The sequence below is a fragment of the Formica exsecta genome, unplaced genomic scaffold (assembly GCF_003651465.1).
Source record: "Formica exsecta isolate Colony F162 unplaced genomic scaffold, ASM365146v1 scaffold80, whole genome shotgun sequence".
Lineage (NCBI taxonomy): Eukaryota > Metazoa > Arthropoda > Insecta > Hymenoptera > Formicidae > Formica > Formica exsecta.
In genome coordinates this window covers 690156-701065 of record NW_021853570.1, presented here as the reverse complement: position 1 = coordinate 701065, position 10910 = coordinate 690156, and the positions used below count along the sequence as shown (strand labels likewise).

The 10910-nt window shown below is 31.5% G+C and overlaps 1 protein-coding gene across 4 annotated transcripts in view; it reads right to left on the bottom strand.

The window, feature by feature from the left end:
* The window catches only part of LOC115244245 (semaphorin-1A-like), a 210755-nt gene that overhangs the window by 159871 nt on the left and 39974 nt on the right, over window positions 1-10910 (bottom strand). For all 4 annotated transcript variants that reach the window (XM_029821756.1, XM_029821755.1, XM_029821758.1 and 1 more), the window contains one exon: window positions 5770-5950. In XM_029821756.1, coding sequence (XP_029677616.1) covers window positions 5770-5866 — 97 coding nt within the window. In that variant the 5' untranslated portion in view covers window positions 5867-5950. The remainder of the gene's footprint in view (window positions 1-5769; window positions 5951-10910) is intronic.

The following is a 10910-nucleotide window of genomic DNA, read 5'->3' as shown; positions in this document are numbered from 1 at the left end:
TAATAAAAATATAAAAAGAACTTCCGGAATAGAACATTATTTCATAATAACGTCAAAAATATTAGAAATGAGAAATCTATGCAAACGATATATAAAATATTATACAATAATAAACTTTAATATAATATATACCTTATATTTTATTAGACAAATTAAATGTAAAAGAGCAAAAAATATATATATTTTAACAAGAAGAGTAAATTAATTATTATTAATATTAATTAAAGAAACACAATTATTCAAATATGATTTAATTCAATTTAATAAAAATTTCGGAATCTATTACGTCCGCGGAATGAATTCGACACGGTAATAGAAAAGACGGAAGAAAAAAAAACCCGAGACAATGGTAAAAATAAAAATTTTCATTTTCGCTGTTAATTTGCCGAAACGATTCGGTTCAATTCGACAGAAATAAATTCAAAGCTACTTTCTAGAATGGAATTATATTAGCGATCGGTGGCGAATCGCCGACGGCATATCCAACGAGGATACGTTATATCAGGAGCTATCGTTTACGGTACATTTACGCTACTTAGCAAACTTCCAACCCGAAGCCCAAATATATATCCTACGTGCAATATTCAAGGAACAATAATTCGGAAGAATAATTCAAACTTTAACGATCGAAATGGTTGCAAGCGTCGCCAGAGCGAGCGCCAAAAATACTCTCACTATTGTTACAAAAATGACAATCAGCTGTTTGTTACAAAGGTAACAAACAGACGGGAACTGGCCTTTTTAGTGCATGTGAATTTGGCGCACGGTGTACAGCAGAAAATACAGATTCTCGAACACAGACATAACTTGTTGTTGTCGCGATCTCTCGGGGCTTAACAAAGTTCTTTCAAGCCCTAACGAGCTTACTCTCGGCGAGAGCCGGTCAAGTGTACGGCTTCCGTCGTAGCAAATGATTAATCTACGTAACCCGTCTCGAGATATACTATTCACATTCCGATTGTATGTACGTAGTTGGATGGTAGAGCGGTTTCTTTCTTCGAAGATAATGTAGAGAAATATACATTATATCGCGCGCGGATTTATCTATACAAGACTTTAACCGACTTGTGAACGATTTAATATTCACTAGATGAATATTTTTCATGACGACGTATCGTGTCTAGATGTTGATTTATAAAGCGATTCTCTGCAGGTGATGTACATCGCGCTTTACTCGAGAAAATAGGAAGACAAGGTAAAATGGTTAAACACGTCATATGTCTCTCTAAACTCAATATTTTTAAGCAAAGCACTCGCGCGCATACGCTATCAAAGAAATCACCCTGTACATTATAACTGGTTGTAATAAAAGAATAGTTAATGTTCGATCAAATTTTTATAGAAGATATTTTGTTTAACAACGTTATATGCCATTTATTTTATATACAAATATATATATTTTTCAAATTTTTTATATAGATATCGTGCATAATTTTTTAATAGCCAAATTCAGGGTACGGTTTAATTGCATAATTTATTTTTGTTATTATTAAACAAAATACAAAATGGTATAACTGTGTCTTACAAATTATATGTACATATATTAACATAAAATATGTATATATGCTCACTATAAAAATTTTCCCAAGACCATGTATTTTTTCAAGTTCTTCAATTTCGAGACCATTTTGTTCTTGATAAAAATATTAAGATTTATAGTTTCTGATTAATTAATATTAAAAATATGACTTTTGATAAACTTTTTACATGGAATTTTAAACTTTAAAAAAGAAAATAAATGAAAATGCCACATTTTTCAATTAACTTCAACTAGGTTCGATTTTGACAGAATTTTAATTGTTGTCAGTAAATTGTTCGCGCTTATTGCAACAAAATCTATATTCAAAAGTAAGATTATTTTGATATTCATTTTGATATTAATAAAATTATTAAATAATAAGAATATTTTTCTCTCTTTCTACAAATTTTTCATTCATATCCCATCTTTTCGTGCGAGTAAAATATTAGAGATTAAAATATAATCGCTCGATATAAAAGCGCATCGTAAAAAGAGAGCAGTAATTTTTTTTATGTAAAATCTCAAATTAAAACAATTGCAATTATTCGATAATTCGAGGTAATACAGCTGATGCAATTCTTTCTAAAAATTTCTCGAGACATTCTGACATTTGTTACGCCTAGTGTACATCGCGTGGGAGAGCGTTCAATTTCATCTGGATCGGCCAACTATATATATATATATATGTGTGTGCAAGTGTATGTATGTATGTAACCTCCCCTCCCCCCCATTCCTCCCGCTCTCCTCTGTCGTAATTGAATACTCAATAGGATTTACCAAAGCGGACCGCGGCGTCGCGTCGCGTCGCGACGTGGCGTAGTAGCGTGGGCGCGTCGATCGACAGGGCACACGCCAATATTTGATCCGCGTCAAAAGCTCCGAGGCGAATCCACCATCAACACGACGGCGGATTTCCAACCGGTCGTTAACCCCCCCTGTCGTGTGTGCCGTGTGTGTGTCTCTCGCCGCCGCAACGTGCGCGCGATCCTCTCTCTATACCTTCCGGTCGAGTAAACTTCCGAAAAGCCGTCATCCTCGATTTGCCGGAAATTATCGATTGTATCTTTGTTTACGACGCGTGCGATCCAGCGGAGGACAGCGACGACGATCTATGTGATATGTCTCTTTTTTTTTTCTTTTTTTTTTTTTCGATAGGTTTGGAATAAATTTTCAAGTGACACGGTCAAGCCTGGCTCTATCTCTCTCTCTCTGTTAACATTTTATCGTAAGGCGATAAAGTAACGCGTGTCGTAACGTCGTAACGTATTGTACATACATACACGCGCGCGCACAATGAATATAAATCTTTTGTTTTTACTTCAAAATCAAAACATGATCATCGTCGAAAATGAAACTCTGTCAACAAATATTAAAATCTAGCACTGTCATAAATGACTTATTTCGGATCTTTTTCAGAAAATATCATTTTCATAAATTTTTATGATATAAATTCTATACACACATATAATATAATATAAAATATTATATAAATAAAAAAAAAGAATAAAAGAAAGATCAATTAATTACGGTTGAAATTCATATTAACACAAGATAGTTGTAAAAAAATATTTAATGATAAAACTTTCGGAATTATATAAATAAAAAAAAATAATAAAAGAAAGATCAATTAATTACGGTTGAAATTCATATTAACACAAGATAGTTGTAAAAAAATATTTAATGATAAAACTTTCGGAATTTAGCCGAAGACATCCATTATGTGTTAAAACTTGCATTTATATAAGCGCCCCTTTAAATGCTCTATGCTCGTGTAACATCGCGTTTATGTTTAGCTTTATCGGTCTATCCGTTTTGGGGGTACGTTCGCACCATGAGACAAACAGATCCACAGGTGTGGTCGAAAGGGTGCTCATATCGCGTGGAAGTGCCTTTGAATTGTTAGGGGTCAGCCCGTTGTGACAACGCGTTGAATACGCCGTCAGAGGCAGGTATGAAAGTCGCCGCCGCCGACTACATATGTATATCCGGCGTACAATGCGACCTCTCGAAAGGACAGAATAGCTCGGGTGGTCGTCGCGATCCAGAAGACGACAACCATTTTCCGTCATCATTTTACTACCGCGCGTTTCACGCAATTCTTCCATCTATCCTTTTCTACGTACGCGAAAATTAAGTCGCCGGTTAACCGGCACCAGTCGAAGATCGCTCGTGATAAACGGTCACCGAGTGGTTAGTGTTCTTATCTACACTATTCTTCCTCCTCCCCTCCTCCTGAGTTCACTTTAACCGATTTTTTTTTCAGGCTCCAGAGACTCGCGCGAGAAAGAGAGCGAGATGCACTTTTTGAATAAATTCAGGGACTTTCTGGGGATCAAGATTATTTCATATATTTTGTAACTTTGTAAAATATAAAGTATAACTGAATTGAAAAGTGTTCGTGTTCCATATCCTTTTATAATCCATATTTTTAGGAAATAAAGATTACGTATAAAAAATAAATCAGTTCTACAACTAGTTTACGAATCAATTTGCAGACATACATGTATTTCTTTTTGCAGCAAAAATTTAATTGAACATTATCACTTTTTTACACACATTAATATTTAATGTTTGATATTGAATTTATTGATGACTGATTTTTATGAATAAAAATTCTCCGTAAAGAGTAAAAGTCCATTTGAAATATGAGAAGCAGAAAGAATACGCTTGCAAAATTTTGTCTATAATATGTCAGTGTAAAATCGTTATAGTGCGTTTTTAACAGAATAGAAAAAATGATCGCCTGCCATAAATAATAGTGTGCGATAAATTCGCCATTGGTTGGCCTGTGTGAGATGTGACTCTATGCATCGCTCCCATTGATTAGATTAATTTTAATTGAACGCCTATGTATATATCCTAAAAGGCTGGGTACTGTCAATTTACTAACTCGATAGCGAGGTGAAAGTGTGGCTACATTTTATTAAATTCCGTCTCGCAAAAGGCCATTGTGTGGCATCGCGTCGCGCCAAATTTAGTAATGGATCATTATTGAATCTTGCAGCGAAGGCGGGAATATTGAAATTTACCTAATTACTTTTACCAACGGTGCGATGGATCCACTATACTTATTTCATTCCAATATGATATTAATGATGGTGATAATTTTGCATAAAAACGGAAAAAATGTTATTACAAAATCTGATATTACAAATGAAGTGACAATAGATTCTGATATATAAAAACATTTTGCTGAAATATTTTTGTGTAAAATTATTTCGAAAAATACAAAATATGCAAATAAATAATTTGCGATGTTAAATAACAAGATTAAGCTACATCATTTCACTTTGATTTTTGCAATTACATTGGCATACATTTAAACCTTTACCAATTCTCGGTATAATTTTGTAATATTGGAAAGACTTTAAATATATAGTTAAATATAATGATTTTTAATTATCAATAAATGCAATATCAGAAATTAAATATTAATGTGTGTAAAAAAAATAATGACATACAATCAACAAAATTCCTATTAATCTCATTATGAATATATTTAAAGATAAATCTATAAAATTTTTTATTCGTACTTTCTCTATACTTACATTAATCATGATTTTCATATTAATCTATTATTTATCAAATTAAAATTACGATATTAAATCTACGATAGATATGTCAAAACTGTTAATCGTTTTTCAAAGTATTTAAATAGAGCGTTCAATTTCCCGGTTATTTTAAATTTATATAATTTTTATTATAGACTGAAAATATTAAATAGAGCTCTCTTAAAGCGGGCATTTTTTATTTTTCATCGCATCTTTCTAATTGAATAGCTCCGGTACTAAAATTATGGATAGAGTAATAAATTAGTAACTAAATAGCACCTAATTCCACAATAGTTTCCAATTCAATTTGCCGCGGTTAAAGTACTAGTTTAATGGAGATTATCTTGTGGTAGATATTGAGACTAATGGCAACTGTCAAAACATATTGCATAATTATCATTTCTAAAATCAATATATTATCGTGTGGAAAGATATGAAAAAATTTTAATTGCCATTATTCAAGCATATATGAGAAGTTAATGCATGAAAAATTTATATTTTTCTCTATAAAAATTGCTTTTTAAATCCTTTATTATTAAAAAGTAAAGAAATACTTCTATAGCTTTCTAATACTTAATCCATTTGTTTTAAATGAATTAATATACAAAAAAATCTTATCTTCACGTGAATATAAACTGACGGTTTTTGTTTAATTAAAGTATTATAATAAACGAATGTTTCTGTTTAAATATTACTCACGATGTTTGATGTGCAGTCTAGGAATGGGGTCCTGCGGCCAGGCCACATTTTGCCCGGCTAAGCTGATTAGAGCCAAAATTTGCAGCGACGCACTCATCCTGGAAACAAATGGCCCTGCAGGATGTCCGACAAATCAACGGTAACTTTCACGCTTCATCGTCACTACCACCGATCGTCATTCCTGTAATTATATAATATAAACAATCTTTAATTTTATTATATCACAAATGAGAGTCTCATTATAATAATGTACAATAGACGAAACATATATATTTGTATAATATATTAATTAGTGAGCAACAAATTATGTGTTATTAGAAAAATAAAATTTTATGTACATTAATATAATTCCGCATATATAAGCATTACTTTTATATACGTATGTATTTTATGTGTGGTGTGCATGTAAAAATATGATTACAAAAAATAGAAAATTTGAAACCATTGAGTTTTTATTTTCTATACAAAAATCTTATATTATTACTAAATTAAATAATTAAATAATGCAAAGAATTTAAAAAAAGTTCATCTCTCTCTCTCTGTTAACATTTTATCGTAAGGCGATAAAGTAACGCGTGTCGTAACGTCGTAACGTATTGTACATACATACACGCGCGCGCACAATGAATATAAATCTTTTGTTTTTACTTCAAAATCAAAACATGATCATCGTCGAAAATGAAACTCTGTCAACAAATATTAAAATCTAGCACTGTCATAAATGACTTATTTCGGATCTTTTTCAGAAAATATCATTTTCATAAATTTTTATGATATAAATTCTATACACACATATAATATAATATAAAATATTATATAAATAAAAAAGTTATCAACTGACGACTGACATGATTAATATCTAGAATACTTATTCGAATAAAGCTTCTTATTCTGTTTCATTCGTTAAAAACCTTTCAAATTATTAATCTCTAATATCTACTTTTATATAATTTATTTAATTATTTAAAACATTATAATATTTAAATATTTTATATTGTACCTTTTACGCTGCCGTATATAATTGTACATTACTAATGAAGACAATATTTAAACTGAATACAACGAGATACGGATGCACGCAAAGATTTCAGTTTTTATCGAGTTTACCGTTATTCCGCAATTGCTTATTTTTCTTCGCAATTAATTTTTTTAATTAGTTTAATTATTATCATTGTTATTTTGTATTACATTCGTGACAACGACATAATTTATGAAATACTCGGATATATAATAAACATATCGAACTTTAGCAGACGGATAATTATTGTAAATATAGAAACATTGATGAACATCAGACTATAACCACCAAACTCATTTAAATAATTATTTGCTAAATAATCTCGCAATATGTTCCTATCCTCTTATCGATATGCGTGTTAATCGTCACATTTAGAATTTACTCGCACGAGATTTGATTTGTATGCCACTTTTTCCGCTCATTATTAGAAATGACAAACGAAAGCAGAAGCTTTTACAGAGCTTTCAAAACTACCACAAACAAAATATAAAATTTGAGTGAGCCACGTCTTGATAATAAACACACACACACGTATACTTTTTTACTATGTATATATATGCATATAGGGTGTAACATCAACAAAGATTTACGACACACTCGAAGAGACGAGCAGAGAGCATAAAGTGAGCCGGAGACACACGAAACGGAGAGAAATGGCGAAAAAGCAAGTCGCGAGAGCGTACTCTCTCTCTCTCTCTCTCTCTCTCTATGAGAGCCATAGCCTCTCGTGGGTAAAACTTTGACCAACATCCTACTGGAAATGGAGAACGTGAGCGTTCTGCTGCCACTGTAGCCAGGGCCCCCAGTTTAATTATCCATGCGCTTTGTGCGTGTATAGTTGCTCCGACAAGAGCAACGGCAATGGCACAAATGGCGGTACCGAGCGTGATTGCTCTCGGACCGTAGATAGTTCCAGCGCGATTACTCGCCGTTCAACAAGCCAGCGATCAAAGTAAAAACAGCATACGCGGCAGGCCAAGGATTTTCAACGAAAATCCTAACTGCAAAATTCGAGGCTGAATTCCTAAAGGATTTCTCGACGCGTTTACCCGTTTGTTTGTCCGTTTATTTGTTTGTTACATCAATAAAGACAGACGCGCGTGTGTTCCTCGTTGTTTATTCCTTCCGGCAGAAACAAACGCACCGCGAGATTACACGCGGCGAAATTCTCCTCATCGAAAAGATAACTTTTTTTTTCTCCTTTTTGCAATTTAATCATATTTCTACGATATTAAACGACAATTGTAATTGTAAAGAATTTTAATTAAAGATCTTTCTTTATAACACAGATACTTTGCTTTATATTTTCTAAAAATATATTAAAATTTAAATGGGAAAAAATATAGAGTGCGATAAATAGCAACTCTTTATATTTTTCTAATTCTTTGAAAAAAGATACAAAACTTTATTAATAATATGCAACGAATCTTATTACATATTATTATTGTAATAAAAAATTTTTTTAAATGATTAAAATCACTATTCTTATATAACAAAATTTTTGTTGTAAAAATAAAGCATTAATTAATAATAAGTTAACATGAAATAAATAGTTAAAGATAATTATTCATCGAAAGATAAATACTTAGTTTTTCAATTGTGTTTGATTTAAAAAAAGAAACAGATTTTTGAAGGCTTGCACTTCAAAAGTACAAACAAATAACAAAATCGTACTTTTCTGGCCATTTTTTAGAGATTTATAAATTTATTATATATATAATATATTTAAAAAATATTTAATATATTGAGATTTTTTGTAAATTGTAGAGAAAGATATCAAGTTTTGACAGAGAACAGATTATTTCAATGTTCAATGAAGAGAAAAAGAGAGCGAAGAGAATTTCGTTCTATTTGCCAAAATAATTATTTACTCAGTGAATTTTCTCTTTTCTCTCATTTTGGCGTAACCCCCATCTTCTTATCTGTTTTCGTCTCATAACTTGGGTCAATCTCGTCGCCAAGTCTACTTCTCTCGATTTTTCCGCTTCCGGCGAATTTTCACATTCGCAAAAATTGCTACTTCTGATTTGAACGAGTCGTTGGAAAAGTGGAAAAGTTTCTTTTCATTCTCGTACTCTACGCTAAAAGGGCGGAGAGACATTGAAACTGCCAACAGAGGAAAATGGTACGATCGAACGTACGGTCCGATGTCGAATACAGATAATAATCTACATAAAGTTAATTCTCGCGTGACTAGGATTTCAAGATGTAGATATAACTAAATTCATATTGGTATTTGATATTCCAAATTGCTGTTAAACTGTAACTTCTAATACCATTTAAGTTTGATTTTCCGAAATATCTAACGGATAAGTTCTGGTGGGGGCAAATTTGGCTTCTATTAAACAGTATTTAGAACTCAAACATTTCTATTATAAGAAACACAAGGTTTTTGCAGAGGCTGTTTCAATGGTGGCTTCATGGACCTGTCACCAGATTTAGACCCTAAGTCATCGTGAATGACTAGTTATATATAACTTATGCTATTTATTGGATTTTTCTACTTTCATTCATATATAAATATCTCATAAAATATAAAGATTGTTATGCACGTACATTTAATTTAGATTATTGCAGCATGTATCCAGTTATGTGAATGAGAGAGAAAAAGGAGATAGCCTAAGATTTATCGAAGAGTATAATCTCTGTTTAATGAATAGAACGTACTCTTGCGTTATTAATTTATATTCTTATTAAACTTCTAAAGTTACATTTTAGCAAAAATAAAGCCGATTTAAAATTAATTAAAAGATCTTATTTTGTAATCTATTCACAATAATAAATCTTAAGAAACAATAAAGAAAAAAAAAACTATACTATATTTAATAATAGAGATATTAAAATATGTAGTTAGTATTTGGATTTTTCATTTAAAATATACATTATATCGTAAGAAATAGTTGACTTTGTTATGTGACAAAATACATTTTTATTATCAATGCCTATTTTATCAAAAGTATCTTCCGTATTTTTAGATCTTATTTTGTATTCCAATCTCTCTATTCTGTATACGCCGCTGACTGCAGCCTTTTCGGTACAATCGTCAAAATATTAAACCGATATCGTCAGCTATTGTGCGTCTCGAATGTGCACAAGTTCAAATCAATCCGGCCTATTTGCATCGTGAATAGTAAGAAAGGCAAACGATTAACTTATCATATATACCGTTTCAAATCATATTCTCGTTCCAGTTTTCCTTTTCTATCATAGCATTAAATTATGCAAAGAGAAATCATAGAAAGCAAACATGCTATAGGACAAACGTTTTCATTTTCATTTATTACAAAATGAAGATTAAAAGAAATATTAAAGCTATGTTTCTGCGAATAAGAAGTTGTAGATATAATGCTATGCAAATTTATAATAAAGAACACAAATTGTGCATAATTACGTATATATTTATACAATTTATACGAAAAAAAAAAAATGGAGCTGTACTTCTTTGTTTACTGCAAAATATATGCTTTTACTTGTAAAACAAATACTTTTTATAACAGCATTTGCTTTATTCTTAATCACGCAATCCATTTTTCTATTGTTTATAGCTAAATGACAGTTGCAACATTTATAACGCTTTATCATCTAACTTTATCTTAGAAACATCATTTCCGTTCCAAATCCCGTTCAAACGTGCACATTGTGAAGCGAAAAGTGGAAAAAAAAGGAAGACAGAGAGAAAGAAGTATAGCGAAGGAAAAGATAAGTCTAGTAGTTGAAAGACGGCCAAAGGGAGCAAAAGATATCCGCGACAGAGCGGTTGAATGAGACTATCAGTGGTCTTTCAGCCAGCAGGTAGGCAATGATTAATAAGTAACGTCGATTTCCTTCAAAGTGAGCGGCGCGCCGGAACTTCGGGGCATCCCCTACCCTGTCGAGTTTCTCGCGGTAATAATCGCACGCAAATAGAAATTCGAGAAATAAATGATGATGGTGATTATATCTCGAGAAAACAAATCTTAAACAGCGCACGCAATACTCGTAAATAATATTCTCTCTCTATCAAGTTAATCTCCGATCAAAAAATACTCGTATATCAGTCAAATTCAATGCTGTATATTAGTTGATTGCTTATCTTCAATTTAATAAAATTATATTTAAAAAAAATATATATTATAATAAATTA